Source organism: Chiloscyllium plagiosum, chromosome 25 (assembly GCF_004010195.1).
Source record: "Chiloscyllium plagiosum isolate BGI_BamShark_2017 chromosome 25, ASM401019v2, whole genome shotgun sequence".
NCBI classification, from domain to species: Eukaryota; Metazoa; Chordata; class Chondrichthyes; order Orectolobiformes; family Hemiscylliidae; genus Chiloscyllium; species Chiloscyllium plagiosum.
In genome coordinates this window covers 36,815,977-36,833,843 of record NC_057734.1, presented here as the reverse complement: position 1 = coordinate 36,833,843, position 17,867 = coordinate 36,815,977, and the positions used below count along the sequence as shown (strand labels likewise).

Below are 17,867 nucleotides of genomic sequence, written 5' to 3'. Positions count from 1 at the left end.
CTCAGAAGTGACAAGGGCTCAGAATACAATCAAGGTGGCCAAGTGGCACTTTTGGATGCAATTAACATTAGACCTACTCCAATGCCAACGATCAAGCTCATTATGAAGACTCTAGAAACATCTTTTGTTAAAAATAGATGCCAAAAGTTACTAAAATGGCTGCCAAGAATCAAGTGACCTTTATCTATTCAACATAATGTCTCAAGCTTCTGGAAGATTCCTAATTCAGTCATCTGGGATGGGAGTCTTGCCTACAAGTGATTATCTAACGTTATCCTTAAAATTCGCAACTGCTATTGTATGAATTCTACCCCCAAGAATCAATGGTCACCAAGATTAATGTTCCATAACAAGCAAGCTAAGCAAAACAATGATCTACATAAAAATGCCAAGGACCAGCATCTATTTCCTATTGCGGGGTAATTCTATGGCCTTCCAAACCAGTCTGGGTTGACAAAACCATTACTGGTCACGTGACCAACACCTAGCGACAATGAATTTTCAAAGGACCCATAAAAGACAGCACCCCCTTTGGGTACATGGGACTACTGAAAGGCTGCCAAAAAAAAAAAAATTCACTTCCAATTTCAACCTTTTTCTCATCTTTCCCGACTTCATCTGACTCTCCTCTTCCCTTCATCCACACCAATTTCTATTTTTGGGGATAGGCTCACCACAAATATCCCGGCTCCCAGAATTACCTGGATGATGCATTCTCACACCTTATTTCCTGTAATTTCTCCATTCCATTCTTTCAGTTGCTCCATCTCAATCACATTTCATCTGATGCGATCTTCTGCAGGGGGCCTCAGAAACACAAATCTTTCTCCTGAACCAATGGGATTCTCCACCACCTTGGCCGACAGTGGCCTTAGCTGTGTCTAGGCCACTCCTGGCACTTCTGCCCTCACCTTTTTTCCTCTTTCCCACAATAGGTTCCCCCGATCCTCAATTTCGACCCACCAGCTTCCCCAAAGGATCACAAGTCACCGTTTCTGCCACCTCCAATGGGATGCCAAACCAGATAAAATCCCCTCTGTTAGGTTTCTGCAGAGACCATTCTGTCCAAGACACCATGGCTGGCTCCCAAAACCTCTCCACACCCCCATGGCACCTTCGAACAGAACTACAGGTGTAACTACTGCAAATTAACTTCCTCCCTCCTCACTATCCAAGTCCCCAGACATACCTTGCAGGTGAAGTGATTTACCTGCATTTCACAATCTAGTAGTCAACTGGATTTGCTGCTCACAATATGGTCTGCTCTATATTGGCAAGACAAAACACAATATTGCTTTGTGGAACACATATGATCTGTCTGCAAAAATGATCGTAAGCTTCCAGTTGCTTGCCATTTTTTTTTCTGGGCTATATTTCAATCTTGAGATGGGCTCAGTACAAACGGGAAGAACAGCATCTCATTTTCTCTTCGGGAACTCTGCAGCCCTCAGGATTCAGTGTTCAATATTTGAGTGCCTGAGCACTTTCTCCCACACTCCAAGTCTTGGCATGATGTGGGCTGTGTTTTGCCGCATTTTCACCTCAATGGTCCTTATTAGCAACATTGTTTCCCCCCCCGCCCCCGCCAAGCTCACCACTTTTCTATTTCTTCATCTGCCCAACTGCTGTTCTCTATCTCATCCTCATAAAAGAAGGAGCAGACGCAGATACTATAGTGAAGGAGGAATGTGAAATCTTGGATACAATAATCTATGTTGGAGGGGGACTTAACATCTTTGACAGGCCTCTTTGGTATGAGCATCCTGCAATGAACAAAAGTGGAGATTCTATCACTTACAAATCATCCACAGGTATGGACAAGAGTACTGCTAACATTGTGTGATTGCTTCCTAATGTGGGTGGTGAAGGGCTTTTTGAATAATGACAGGTCAGTCAGCGAAACACTTAGAATTTTCTAATTTCCCATAAGGTACAGTATAAAGCATTTAGAAGGTACAAATTAAATCAAGAACAATTAGCATGGACTTATTGTCAGATTTGCAATAATTTTTTGAAGAGTTAACCTTTGATGTAGTCTACATGCACTTTTGCAAGGCTTTTGACCAAGTCTGTAGGATCTACACCTAAGTTGAATTCAAAATTGTGAAGTGAAAGAAATCAGAGAGTAATGTTCAATAGAAGTTTCTGTGATTAGAAAGCGGTTTCCAGTTGCATCCACAGAGCTCAGCACTCAAAAGTGTATATAGTTCTGTACAAAGCTTCAGTTTCCATATTAAAAGAATGGCACAACTGGCATTGGAGGCAGTCCAGTGAAGATTGTACCACGAGAGCAGACTAAGAAATCAGGCTTCAACTCCCTGGAGTTTAAAAGAATTAGGAGCTATCTTGTCAAAACATACAAGATTCCGAGGAAGCTTGACATGGTTTACACAGAGATTGTTTCCCCTGGCTGGGGAATCAAGAACACAGCACACCACTTCAGATATGAACGCGTCCCCATACAGGGGTGCGTTAAAATTAATGTTAATGTTAAAGATCTGACATGTGAATTTTTCCTTGTACTTATAAACAGTTATTTTATCTTGTCCTGTATTGTGTTCTGATTTGCGCACAAAATGACTTGCACACAAACTCAATGGAATCAATTTGCAATTGGGAGACAGCCTACAAGGATAAGGAAATTATGGAAAAACAGGAGTTGCACAACAGCTAGAGTACAGTGCACAATTCTGGTCACCCCATTACAGGAAAATTATTATATTGGAAAGGAGAAAAAGTTTACAAGAATGGTGTCAGGAGTGAAGAATTTTAGTCAAGAGGAAAAATCAAATAACCTGAGGTTCTCTTTGGGACAGCAACAGAATGTGTTTAAGCTGTATAAAATTATGTGGGGTTGAAAAAAGTGATATCAAGATGTCAATAATCAGAGCACACAGATTTTAAAATAGGTGTCAAAAGGATTAGGGAGGTGTTAAGGAGAGTTTTTTTTTCCCCCAAAACGCTGTGCTGTTCACTGTCTGAGAAAGGTGTTGGGAATAGAAACCCTCAGGGTTTTGAAGTAAAGGATCTCTGAATGCTAAATCTACAGAGCTACTGACCTCAGGCTGGAAAGTGGAATTAAATCAGCAGACACAGATGCGTTGGACTAAATGGTCTCCTTCCAAACAAGATTTCCGTGTTTCTATGTTAACTCAGACATTGAAACATTGTAAAGTGAGGACAGCTTAAAATCTGTTAGCTGCCCTTTGAGGAAATAGTTTAATTAAATAGATGACAAGCTAATTGTAATATAAAAAGATACATCCTTCATAAATAGATAAACTGATCTAGTCTTCAAAGCAACTAATCACAGCAAATGATCTGAAACCTTCCTTCCATTAACATTCACAGCATGCCACCACTATGCAGAAAAGGAGAAATTTTACAATTAGGTACTTTAAAAGTTGAAAAATTTAAATTTAACTTAGTGTAAAATGTCTTCAAACACTAATATTTTATGAAATACAATAATCAAAAGAAACTACCAATATGATTCAGAATTCAAGAGGTTACTTAGCACTACTTTGTTCACATGGTAACACCTCAATCTACAATTTTTGTTCAGCAGTTCACAAGGAACCAACTTTACTTTGAAACTCTAAATTTCCCAAAATAGAAGTACTTAAACTCATGTCCAAATGCATTGTCAAGGTTGCAGTGCTGGAAAAACACGGAGGTCAGGCAGCATCTGTTGAGCAGCAGAATTAACTCTCTTGCCTGAAACGTCGATTCTCCCATTCCTCAGATGCTGCCTGACCTGCTGTGCTTTTCAAGCACCCCACTCTCGACTTGAATCAATCCAGCTTCTGCAGTCCTCACTTTATCCAAATGCATTGTTTCTTATTCAAAACTCAACTCTCCCATTCTGCTTTCCTTGTACTAAAATAACATGAAATGCCTGTAAACTATTAAAATGCAACATTTCTATTTAAGATTAACCTTTGGGAGATTACCAGTTTAAAAACTGATCACAAACTGACACAGGAAAAGGCTGACCAAGTCAAACTGTACAATGATTTCATTAGGTATTTCAAGAAATGAATGGGTGACACTGCAGCCAAGAATAGAATACTTTAGCCTTTAATGCTATTAGAGTATGGAGAGATTATACCAATTTCAAAAAAGATATAGCGTCAGCCAAAGTGCACCATAAATCTGAGAAATGGACTGCACTGGAGTACAAAAAGCACTGAAAGTAGAACATCTTTTGACAAGTGCAATGTAGTTGCCATTTTTCATGTAAAAAGAAATGCATAATTTATTAGACAGTTTGGTATAGGAAATAATGAACTTAATTGACTCACAAATGCTTCAAAATGAGATGCTTTCAATTTTTCAAATAAACAGCTACAAATTGTTAATTTAATTATTTTTAATTCTGAATTCAAAGAACATCTACAGTATTCACCACATATTTTAGCTTAGTCTTATAAGCCTTTAAATAATCCAGTGAATAAACAGCAATAACTGCTGCTATGCTTAAGTTTATCTTGGAAAGCAATCTACATTATTGCATTGTTTTCAGAACATGAATGAACATAAAGTAGTAACCAGTCACTACATAGAATCCTGGTCCACAGAATTAACAAGTCAAAGGCAGAACCTAATTTTGTTTTTAAAATGATTTTAAATGGTGATTACATAGGTCCTTAACATAGCAAAAGCATCCTGGACTTAAATATCGATTGATATATCTACGTTAAGTTATTAAGCAAACTCAATATTTAAAAAAGTTTGATTGAACACTGGCATGACTCAAATACCACAACTGGTGAATCATCCAGATACAATTGAGATTCAAATTCTTTATGCCAAAATTAATGATCGACTAATTGAATTTTTTTTTAAACTAATTTTCAGTAATTGAAATCAAACAAAATTGAGAATAATTGATCAGCACGACAGAAATTATTGAACTTCTTACCCGCAAAAGCTCTAATGATGTTGGTCGATCCTGCGGAATCTTCTGCAGGCAGTAATCCACAAAACTTCTAAAAAATTGAGACCTACCAAATAAAAATCCAAAAGATAGAAGCATTAACAGACATTTTCTGCAATGTCTTCCTGAAATCTTTGAAATGGACTACTGCTTTCAGGATTCATTCAACAGCACAATTATACTGACCTGTCAGATTCAAAATCACAAAATAACTATCATTTTTAAATTTCTTTATCATGTAAAATATCAGCTAATTGAAACTGTAAAATTCTGAAGTGATAATCAGAGATGAACAAACATTATTTTGTAGCAGACACTGAACAAAGATAGATAGAAGTTCTGAGCTCATCAGACAACTTATCGGAATTTCAGAAGTGAAATCTAAATCAATTGCAAATATTTAAATATTCCAATATCATGTTAAATGCTAGTTTTATGAACAAACAGGTGACTTGATAATTCCATCAATAAAAGCTTACCACTCATTTGACTGAAGTGTTGGAGATTCATTCTGGGCAATATGATATAAGGCACTCATTGCGTTCATGTTGAACAAAGGTGGCTTGCGTTCAGCTAAGAAAAAGACAATAGTAAGTGCATGTTGAGAAGTTGCTCTATATCCACCCCAGCCAGTAATAAACCCATATGGATAAGAACTGTTGTCATAGAGAGTAATCCTATTCTAAGATCACCTGTTCAACCTCGTAAAGATCTTTTCAATGGTAAACATATAAAGGGGAAAAGGCTTATTAAGCGTATACAAATTTTCAAATACTGGTATCAAATTAAGCCACTAATTCTGTTCTGTAAACATGGCTAAATTTTACTTCAATGTATTGTGCAATCATGTTATTGAAAGAGAAAATGGCAAAATGCATTTTTCAAGATTTACAACAGTTTGTAAAAAGACATCTTAAGTCCCAACTTAATTTTATTAAAAGTAACTGCTTGAGAAATTGCTGAAAGCAAATCAGAGGTTGGAGTACACTGACAAAAAGATGATAGGGGACAATTCTACTGAAGTATTTGGAGGAAAAAAGTTGCTAACACCTGTCCAGCAATGAAGTGTCTAGTTGCTGCTTCGAAAACAAGTAGTACTTTCCTTATCCAGAGCAGGTAGATACAAAGGTTTGTTCCTCTTATATGCACTAAAAAATAGATTGCCTGCAATATGAACGAAATCAAATTTTAAATATTGGCCATCTCTACACAAAACTGCAACGGTTCAAGGTAGCCATTTCCTGCTAATTTCTCATGGAAAACTTCCTCCCTCCCCAACTCTATAGCCAGAGTAGAATTAATTGAATCAGAGTAATCCAGGGAAGACGTACAAAATTCCAAATTACACTGAACTCCATACCTCAGCTGTACTAGAAGTAGACAAACTACCCAATTTGCAAGGTTCAAATAGGCTTTTGCCAGAGGTAATGATATGTCTGGTTAGCAGCAATATTAAAAAAAAAGTCAGACATGCATAAATCTCTCCCTGTCAATTGGTATGTCTTCTGCTGCACATCCTTGGGATGGCACATAATTGGATTCCTTGTTGCTCCAGGATAAAGTTTTAGAGAAATTCTGAGGTGTTGGGCTTCTCGACATGCAATGGAGTGGCAACTAGTACGTGGAAATACCCAAATGATCATGAATCAAGCTGCAAACTATGGACTAGTCCTTTGCCACGTCGGCATGAGTTTAAAGCTCATGGGAGAAAGCCCGAGCCAAATCAAAAATCAAGTGGATCTTAAATGACTAATGCTTAAAGAGGTCATCTTTCCAGACACACTTGCAGCCAAATTGGTAGCAAATCCAATAGAGGCTGAGAGGAGTACTATAATAATTGGCACGTTCAAGGTCTTCATCAACTTTTCCCAGGCTTGCACCTTGAAGTGGACATTGTGTTAGTTCTCTGCAGAACAACCAGAATGGAAGAAACAACAGTTACAAATAATAAGTCCAACTTGATTGATTTTGAAAACCGGTGCTGGGGGAAGTCTCAAATTGACTTTCGCAGTCCACTAGTCAGCTACCACCCACCTTGAGTTAGCAGCCTGAATTAGCGAAGTGCTGGCAGACCAGAGTACTTGCTTCACTGATTAATTGGGACTGGAGTGGTCTGCTCAACTTCTGTCTATTGGTTCTCTTATCTGGCAAGCTGAAAGATTCAAGCTCTCTGAAAGAGCAATCTGGAACATCAGTACCATGTGCAAAGGACAGTGACAGGATGGAGCTGGGCTATAAAGCTCATAAGATAGCAATGATCGATGGGGTCCTTGATGGATTGATCTGTGAACACTGCTCTCTCATGAGAGATGTCACTCAGCCAATGTGGCATGGGCTGAATTTAGAGGACATGTGCAAAATGTTCAGAATATGCTTCCTCTGTTGCATCTAAACTTGAACAGGAGTAGAAGACAGTGATTGTTATCTATGCTGTAACACTGTGCTCCACTGTGGAGCACGAAAGACCAGTTCTACAAGGAGCTTGACACCACATGCAGAATTCATGACAAAACATTTCAACGTACTCTGAAACCCAGAAATGGATGTGGACCACAAGATATGGCCCCTTGCCTCAGACAACACAGGAAGATAAAAAGAACAAGGACAGAAGTTACTTAAGCTTTGCTGCTACCACGAGCGGGGTGCAACTAATGCTTTTTACTCCAGAATAAACTATGCCATCATATATTCTGGAAACATCCATAATCAGGACATTGGCACCAGCCAAATTTGCTCATCAGACCTAACTTGCATCTTTAATACATACAGCCACACGCTGATTGCAACACAATCGGTGTACCAGATCAGACACTTCCACTGAAGTTTTTCCAATCAAAACTAAGGCTCTCCATACATCAACATACAATCATATAAAAGCAAAACATGGATAATATCCAAGTTTTGGATGAAAAGTGGCAAATGGCATTTGCATCACACAAGTTCCAATCAAACACCAAGATCTCAAATGAGAGAGAACCTAACCATCATTGTTGACGTTAACATTGTTAATGTCCCACTACCAACATTCTGGGAGCTTATCATTGATCAAAAAAAACAAATCCAACCACAGATCACTGTGGCGACAAAAGCAGTTGCAAGGTTAGGAATTCCGCAGCAAGTGACTCACTACATCTCTTCAATGTTTGCCGACCATTTATAAAGCACAACTAAAGAGGGTGAATGAATATTCTCTGCTTGCGTGGATTAATACAACTCCAACAACACAAGAAGCTGGATCCAGGTCAGAGCAGTCTGCCTGACTGGCACTCAATTAATGAGCCTCAACATTCACTGTCGCACCTGTGCCTGACAAGTGCAGCAGTGTGCATCATCAACAAGATTAGTGTAAAACCACTTGCAGCAGCATAGTCAAAATCCAGGACCTCTACCATCTGGAAGGACAAAACAAGCAGATATACAAGTATCCATCCAAGCAACGCACTACTCTGATTCAGAACAACATCACAGTTCCTTCACTGTCACTGGGTCAAAATCTGGGGAGTGACTCTCCAACAGCACATGCGCGAAATGGACTGGAATAGTTCAATCTGCCATTTCAAAACCACCTTCTCAAGGACAACTATGGATAGACAATAAATGCTGGCCCAGCCAACAAAGCCTATATCCCGTAAACAAATAAAACAAGTCAGCAGTTTTTGCATATTCTCAGCCCAGTGCCATAATCTGCAATGTGAGGTACAGGCCATGCACCCCCTGCACCATGTGCAGCAGATCCTGACTTGCGAGAGTAAAGCATACTCTGTGATATTCAGCAGAGATGAGCATCAAGGTCTAATTGTCTATTGTCTCAAGAGGGAGAAAACTGAGCTGGTCAAACAAGAATCAGAAAATAGGAACTGTTCAGAGTTGAGGTGTGGAAGTGCAGTACCCCAGAGGATTTGGGCTTGAAACTAGCTGATAAACCAAAAACGTCTTGGCTTGGCAAACACTGGCAAAATTGTAAAAGATCCTGGATAAGCATGATTAAGAACAGGTAATGTGCACAAGCATTACATAATACATTAAGGGGAAAACAAGAAATTGAAACAACAGTGAACAAATGCCAAATAATGGGAATGGAAGTTCAAAAACAAATTTCCTCTAAGTGCAAATGTTGGTAATATAATACCTTAAAAGAAATGCGACAGCATTTTAGAAACAGCGTAAGACAATTTAAAGTGAAAGTAGTAATAACATTACCAAGGTACAGTTAAGAAAACTGCAACAGTTCTGGGTTCACTAATTATAGGAAGGGCACTAAAGCAAAGAGAACATTCAGCATTGGTTCAACCTTGATGGATTTTGATTTAATGAAAAAATAAGGAGGCCAGATTCCCCACTGACAAAAAAAAAATGCCCACCTAGATGAAGATTATACGGTTTTGATTTTTGGACCATAGAATATTTTCTGATACAGCAGCTGAAGCTTTTTGCTTCTTTTAAAACAAGACAATTAGGAAAACATCTGAACCGCCTTAATGTTGTAGTTGATAAACTATGTGGTTCCAGCTCTGGCAATTGTAAGTCTTATGATCACAAGAAGCCAGCAGGGAAAATATAGTAATGACTGCATATTAAGTGATAGCATCAGCACCTTTCCAATTCATCTAATGATTCAACTAATACTTACTAAGAGTTTCAATTCATCAATTTGCTCCTTACAGTGATGTAATGCACAAACAGAAGCTTGGTGTCCCAAAATAAAAGAAAGATCATGTATTCAGGTAGAAATCTGAAGATGAAGCCATTATACAGATTGCAGCAAAGAATATACAGCAAGCAGGAGAGATACAATCATCTGACAATTACTTAGGAACATTACCAAAGGATGCCAAACAATTTAAATTACTTATTAGATTCTCATGTTTGAAAGAGATTTTTGAAATTCTTGAAGTTGCTTCAACTCATTTTGAAAAAAACAGTCTGTCAATACAAATTGACAAGGCTACAGATAAGTTGAAAACAATGACTAAATAAACATTTCATAAAAAGTGTCATTAAATACAAACCAAGTTCGATGGATGTTATGCCAAGAGACCACACATCTACTTTTCCATCATATTGCCCCTCGTCCATCGCAAGGATCACCTCTGGGGCCATCCTGTTAAGCAGACACAATTAGTTGTTTTGAAGTAAAATTCTCTATTATTCAAATATATTCGCTGATACAAAGAACAAAACTTTAGAACGAAACCTGGACTAAAGGAATATTATGTTATTTCACAAATTCATGAGTTAAGTCAGACGTAGTTATGTTACTAAAAAACTCCCAACAGGGTAAGTAAATCAAAATTGCTGTCAGTAACTTTTTTGTTGTTAATGGTGGCAAAAACAGCCAAACCATGAATAGGAAGGGTTTGGAGGGATATGGACCGGGTGTTGGCAGGTGGGACTAGATTGGGTTGGGATATCTGATTCGGCATGGACGGGTTGGACCGAAGGGTCTGTTTTCATGCTGTACATCTCTATGACTCTATAATTGCATCTTTCAACTGTACCATCTCATAGTGTCACTTTAATAAAGGCCATCAATTCAAAGCACACGTCTGATGTGACCTAGGACCTTTGTGGACTGCAGGTTTTGGCCACTGGACAGCCTGGATTTCCAATTTGTAATTAACTCTATTGAAAACCAATAGTTATGTTTTGCTGCAATTATAATACAATGGTGTGTACTATGACTGGGCTAAAAAAACTAAAACACTGATATTTCTCTTACAGGAGTCAGATTCTAACTTAAGTGTTATTTGAATTCAACTTACCAGTAAGGCGTCCCAACAAATGAGTTGGCAGGGCATACTATAGAGGCAGATCCAAAATCAGCTAGTTTGACTTGTCCTGGTTCAGTTAGTAAAATATTTCCTGCCTTTATATCTCTGCAAAAAAAGAAAATTGAGACTTCACCAATTTGATCCAAGTTTAATTTTTAGATTTGCATCAGCTTAGGTTAATCAGAAAATTTTGAGAGTGAAGTTTAAGGCCCATTCCATAGGTTTGAGCACATAACTAAGAGTGACATTTTAGTCTAGTGCTAAGGGAATGCTATCACAGATCTAAAACAAAAACAGTATTTGCTGATGGGTCACTGGACTCTGCTTCCTCCCCACAGATGCTGCTGGACCTGCTGAGTTTCTCTAGCAATTTGTTTTTGCTTCAGATGAAAGCCAGTTGTTGTTTTACATTCGTCCATGGGACAAAGGCTTCACTGGCTGACATTTATTTCACATCCCAAGTTGCCTGAGAAGGTGGTGAGCTGCCTTCTTGACCACTGTGGTCCATTTCGTGTACAGTGAAGTTAACAGTGAAGTAAAGGCAAAATCTTTCCAAGGTACGACAGGAGCAGTACGGATGGAAACTTGCAGGTGATGGTGTTTCCTTTACCAGCTGCCTTTGCCCTTCTGGACAGTAGTGTAATTGGTTTTGAAGGTGCTACCCAAGGAACTTTGGTGAATTTCTGTAGTGCATTTTGCAGATGGTACATGCTACTACTACGGTGTATTGGTGGTCACGAGTGCAAATGTTTACAAATGTGCTGTAGTATTTGTGACTTCCTGCATCTGCTTCTGGTTCATGGTAACCAGATGTTGATAGTGACTGATTTAACGAAGTTAACGTCATTGATTGTCAGAGTGATAGCTAGGTTATGTAATGTTGGCTTTTGGCATTGTCTCGAACTTGTGTGGCCTGAATATTAGTTGTCAGCTCAAGTCTGAATACCATCCAGATCTTGATGCATTTGAAGATGGACTGCTTCAACATGTCAAATTGAGAATGGCACAATCAGCATATATCCTCACTTATGACCTTATAATGGAGGAAAGGTCATTGATGAACCAGTTGAAAATGGTTGGGCCTAGTACACGAACCTAAAGAATACCCGCAATTGGCATTCTGGGACCCCTTACAGATAGGATAGACACCTTTCCCTCCTGTCAGCAATTCAGTTTGTTTATCCACATTTGTCTGAAGGATGTAATGAGGTCAGGAGCCAAATGGGCCTGGCAGAACCCAAACCAATTGTAGTTGAGCTAGCTATTACTAAACAAGTACTGCTGATTAGCAGTGTTGTTAACTCAGTCCATCACATTGCTGATGATCAAGGGTAGACCAATGAGGTGATAACTGTGGGTTGGATTTGTCCTGCTTTGTACAATTTCTTTTTATTTATTTATTTTGTGGAAGTGTTGTTGCTGCCTGGCCAGCATTTATTGCCCATCCCCAGTTGCCCTTGAGAAAGTGACAGTAAGCTGCCTTCTTGAACCACAGCAATCCATCTACTATGAGATGACCCACAATGCTATTGGGGAGGGAATTTCAGGATTTTGACCCAGCAACAGTGATGGCAATATATGTCCAAGTCAGGATGGTGAGTGGGTTGGAGGGGTACTTGAAGTTGGCATTCCCATATATTTGTTGCCCTTTTCTTTCCAGATAGAAATAACCATAGGTTTGGAAGGTACTGTCTGAGAATCTCTACCAAATTTGTGCAGCGCATCTTTTAGATAGTACACACTGCTGCTACTGAGCGTCAGTGGAGGCAGCAATGGATACAGTGCCAATTGGCAAATTGCTTTGCCCAGGATGATATCAAGCTTCTTGAGTGTCATTAGAGTTGCACTCATCCAGTCATACTCCTGACTTGTGCCTCGGAGATGGTGGACAAGCTTTGTTTTGGGGGGAGTTGCTCGCAGTATTATTCCTAGCCTCTGACCTGCTCTTGTTGCCACTGTGTTTATGTGGTGAGTACAGTTGAATTTCTGATTAATAACTCGGAGGATGTTGGTTGTGGGGAGAGTCAGGAGATAGTAACACCATTGAACGCCAAGGGACAGTGATTAGATTGTCTTTTGGTGGTGGTCAGAGCCTGGCACTTGTGTGGCACCAAGGTTACTTGCCACTTGTCTAGCCCAAGCTGGATATGGGCCTGATTTTATTGCATTTGAATATGAACTCCTCCAATACTTCAGTTGCGAATGATGCTGATCATAGATTGCACTTCTGACCTTATGATGGAGAGGAGGTGATTGATGAAGCAGCTGAAGATAGTTCGGCCTAAGACACTACCCTGAGGAACTCATTCAGAGATGCGCTGGAGCAGAGATGACTGACCTCCAATAACAAATGACTATCTTGCCATGTGTTGTTATGTATAACTCTAACCACAGGAGAGTTTTATTGGCCAAATTGGATTTATCCTGCTTTTTATGTACAGGATTTACTTGTGCAATTTTCCACATTTTCAGTTAGATACCAGTGTTGTAACTGTATACAAGAAACAGATAACAATTTGCCTCATAATAGATGCCATGTTGTAGCTGTATTGAAATAGCTTAGCTAGGGCTACAGCAAGCTCTACAAGACGAATCTTCTGTACTATTGTTGGAATGTTGTCAGGCTCAGACTTTTTGCAACATCCAACATCTTAAGTTGTTTCTTGATGTTATATAGAATAAAATACATTTTCTGGCACCAGTGATGGCAGTGACCGCGAGTTGTAATGTGTAATTCGACAATAATTTCATACAATAAAATTCACGTTAATGAAATTACAGAAGCCCCTGATGATCAGCATGAGAGACAATGGAAAGCCATTATCCAAGCACTCAATTTTCATCTAGTTCTGCAACCTATCCAAACCTGCATTGCCCATATTGACTTGTATTGTTTCCACTGCAGAAAGATGATCAATTTTAAATGTTCCTTCATGCACAAATCCCACCATAGGTCAAAAATCCATTAACATTGTAATTCCATGCTCAGCTTTCCACTAATTCTGGCATTACTTCAATGCAATTTTTGTCCCTCCATTTTTACAAAGAGCAGCAGGTTATTCAGCCCCTTAAGTCAAATCTGTGTTCTTGCCTATTCCTAATAATCAACTTTTAACTCCTTGCCTCAAGAATCTATCCACCTTGAATCTCACCAAGGATTCTGTTCCTGGAAAATGTGAACGTATAGGTGCAAAGACTCATTTTTGGAAACCTCAAACTTTTCCTTCCTCCTTTTTGTTGCTCCTTAAAACCTAGCTGCTCACTATCCTAAAACTTCATTCATTACTGAAGCAAGTTTTATCTAACATGGCACTGCTCAAAAAAGGTGTTTGTTAAACAAAATTAGCTGAATTGCAAATTCCTGCCCGATAAAACAGCAAACAAGCAAATAAAAACATGCAAGATTATGTATCACTATGTTGCTTTTATCCAAAGGGATAAACTGCATGGTCTTGGGTATCGCACAAACAAAAGGCATTATTTGGGCAATCCCAACTTTTAAAGTAGTTTTAATTGCTGTTGAGCAAACACTGTTTAAAGAATTTAACAGTCCTTCAAACTATAATTCATAAGTTTGCTTTTGTCTTTTTTTTAGAAAATTATGAATTGATCAGGTGGTTAGACAAAGTGCATTGCCTATGAACATAATGCCTTTGTTCTTTTTATCTCATATTACATCCTGTATTGCAACAAAACTCAAGTTAAATTAATTTTAGGAATATAATCCTAACCAGTCTGTAACCTTAGCTATGCTCCCGCTATAGCAAGAGCACCCTTCCTCAGATAAGGAAACCAAGACTGTATGCAATATGTCATCAAGATAGTGGCAGAGTAGGGCTCCTGTGCCTGAGCTCATCTGCTCTGAATCCTTTTTGTCCCCATTTATCTATCTTGTCCTGAGCCTGACAGCATCTGCCAGCTGACTTGAGTGGCCCAAGCAAGGGCTTCACTGTAGTGTCAAGAGAGCTCCTGCTTTTCTTCCCCTGGGGCGAGCCCAGGACCTGGCATTGGAATCAGTGGGTTGCTACATGTGTGGAGAGGTCAGCGAGGCAGGCGCAGTGGTGAAAGGTGGCACCTGAGGATTTGCAACTTCGGTCGTTGGTTAGATCTGACACTGGCAGTGAAAAGGCATCACAGCCACACGGATGAGATGGGCCCAGCAGTGAGAGAGGTGACTGACATTGGCGGGTCCAGCGCAGGCCACTGGCAAAAGATTGCCCCTGAAGAATGACGACTTCAAAGTTGGTTGGGTTCAGTGCAGACAGAGGTAAGATGGTGGAGGTGTTCAGGGGGTGGTGAGGAATGGTAGTGCAGGCTGTATTGATGAGCTGGCTCAGGACCAATGGACTAAGTTAGATTTTTTTTCTTATTCTTAAAACTATTCACATTGCACTGGATTGCGGCAACAGCGGAAAAGCTTTCACTGTATTCTCATGTTTTTCTCACTAAAATACACAAAACCAAAGCATTCAATATTCTAGATGTGGTCCCAAAGGTCCTATACAATTACATCAAGACCACCTTGCTCCTGTATTCAAATCTTCCCACTATGAACAAACATTCTATTTTGCCTTCTTTACTGCCTATTGCAACTGTATGCTTACCCTCAGCAACTGGTGCAAGAGGACACCCAGGTCTAGTCACATATTGACCCCTCAATTTATAGCTATTCAGGTGATAATCTGCCTTCCTGTGTGTGCTGCCATAGTATAAAAAGCAAAATACAGCAGACTGTGACAATTAGAAACAAACAGAATAGATGGTTAACAATGAGTCTACTACGACTCCTCAAACTCTTAAATTCTTAAGAGTCATACTAGACTCAATGTGAACTGTTGCTCTGTCCACGGATGCTGCTAACCTGGCTGCGTTGCTCAGGATTCTTTGTTTGTTTTATTTCACATCTATCTGCCCAATTACAATGTACATCCTGAAATTGTTTCCAGGCTTCCTTAAATTTAACCATTCTCTCAGGTCACCTGAAAATTTTGATACATATTGAACATGATCTCAAGAATGACCTCAGACAGCAGTTACACCTGTAGTCTGGAAATATTTTTAAACTTCTGCTTCTATTCTTGAAGCAACTTATCCATCCTGGAAAGTTTTCTTCAATATAACTTGCCTTGGTGTGAAGCAAATAATCTATGCACCTCTGATACAAATTCAGGTTTGTCACCAATAGCTTCCTTGGTTCAACGGCATCCATTTAGCCAAATAACCATTTGAGCATTTCTCATTCAGATAAGCTGACATATTGCCTTTCATTTACTCTGCACATTTCCCTGCACCCACATATCCTGAAGTAAGGGTGTCCTCTAATGATTGTTCTTCAATCTTTCCATAGTCAGACAATAAAGGCTGGTTGGGTTTCCAATCAATAGCTCCTTTATTGCACAAAACAAACATGTATGACAATTATTCCGATCAGATTAACTTATGCCCTTCGTTACAATATACTGCAAGAACATGAAGACAACATACACTCTACACCACCTTATCTCACAGTCACAATTTCTCTTCGTTTGGTTTTTCTTGGACTTCTGACTCAACTGCGACTCTGCCGACTTCTTCTGTGCTGCTCCAGTAGAATACAAAGCCCTCCAATACATTACATGCAGATACTTATCAAATTAACACAAGCCAAATATTTATTACTTAAAAATGTATAAGACAACTTTTTTATTCACTCATGGGATGTGGGCGTTGTTGGCTAGGCCAGCATTTTATTGCCCATTCTTCATGATTCTCAAAAGTATGATGAGCTACCTTCTCGGATTGCTACAGTTTGAGTTTGAAACTTGATAGAGTATTAAAATTCCTGGCTGTTTACGGTTCTAATACTAAAATTGGATATTGTGCCCAAATAGAGATTAGTTATATCCAAGGTGCGATGCAGCTGCTATCTTTTTCAGCACAACTTCAAGCCAAATCTCAAATTACCAACAATGTGCATATTATTCAGGCTCTGTCTTCTCCATTTCTGCAGCACAGTACTGATTGTAGCAACCCTACCACTGATCGAAATTAGATAAGCTAATTCAGCACAGTTGCAGGAATCAAACTAGTTCTTACATCTCAATAATAGTATGTTAGGAAGCATAACCAACATGCTTGTTGTATGAACAAGTCAGACTTAAACAGCTAATCTGAATACAATAAAATTGTGAAGCAAATAAGGGACAGAATTACACAAGCCAGTCAGTAGTATCGATAACATTTTCTGAAATTCATTTATTTTTGTGCAAACTGATGAAATATTTTAAAAGGTGAAACACTTCACTTTTAACGTTTGTCAATTAAGGGTGAATCTTCCGAAGAATGTTCTCTCCAGTTTTGTCATGTGACAAGAAACAGGTTCTTGCATTACAAGACAAAGCTAATAATTGTGATGACTGCAAGCATACAAGCAAAAAAACCCACCATTTGTGCCCATTGTTCTCAACAAGAACACTTCATTCAAGAATCTGCACTGAGAATACTGGCCCAGATTATCCAAAAGCTCGACAGTCCTTTCTGCAACATGGACTAGAGTTGCTTATGGTGACCTTATGGAATCTTCAGTGTTGCAGATTCTGAAGAAATTATCTCGGTAATTGAAGACTCCAGTGGGCAATGGAACCCTCCAAAAGCATCATTTCAATCAAGTAATGCAAAGCGTTCCACAGCAGTGAAGTAAATGATTACTCAGGAAGTATTAGTATATAAGATACCTATTCTAACTCACAAGTAACCATTAAATTGATCCTTTCCTCTCCCAAAAACCAAAAACCCCACTGACCTGGCACACACATCTGTCCCTTCCGTCGACAGAACCCAACATCACTGGCCCACCCTAACATCATAGCAGTCTAACATCATGCTTACTTAGTATACTTAGCCTTTTCAAGAAGCTATCAAAGTGGCTGCCTGTGATATGGCGCCTTTAAACCACAGTGGAACAACTAACTGGAGAATCAACATTTCAGGCATAAGCCCTTCATCAGGAACCTCATTCTTGAAGGGCTTATGCCCAAATGTCAATTCTCCTGCTATTCGGATGCTGCCTGACCTCCAGCACCACACTGCAGTAACTAACTGCTGTGCAAAGGGGCGTGGTTTGCTTTCATGTTCTGTGCAAAGATGGACCTGTCAGAACAAAAATATGACTTGCACTT

General features: G+C 39.2%; 1 protein-coding gene across 2 annotated transcripts in view; it reads right to left on the bottom strand.

The window, feature by feature from the left end:
- The window catches only part of taok3a (TAO kinase 3a), a 99,017-nt gene that overhangs the window by 39,459 nt on the left and 41,691 nt on the right, over positions 1–17,867 (bottom strand). For both annotated transcript variants that reach the window (XM_043715878.1, XM_043715879.1), the window contains exons 7-10: positions 10,702–10,815; positions 9,949–10,040; positions 5,419–5,512; positions 4,925–5,006 (exon numbers count right to left, since the gene is read on the bottom strand). In XM_043715878.1, the coding sequence (XP_043571813.1) occupies positions 4,925–5,006; positions 5,419–5,512; positions 9,949–10,040; positions 10,702–10,815 (382 nt within the window). The remainder of the gene's footprint in view (positions 1–4,924; positions 5,007–5,418; positions 5,513–9,948; positions 10,041–10,701; positions 10,816–17,867) is intronic.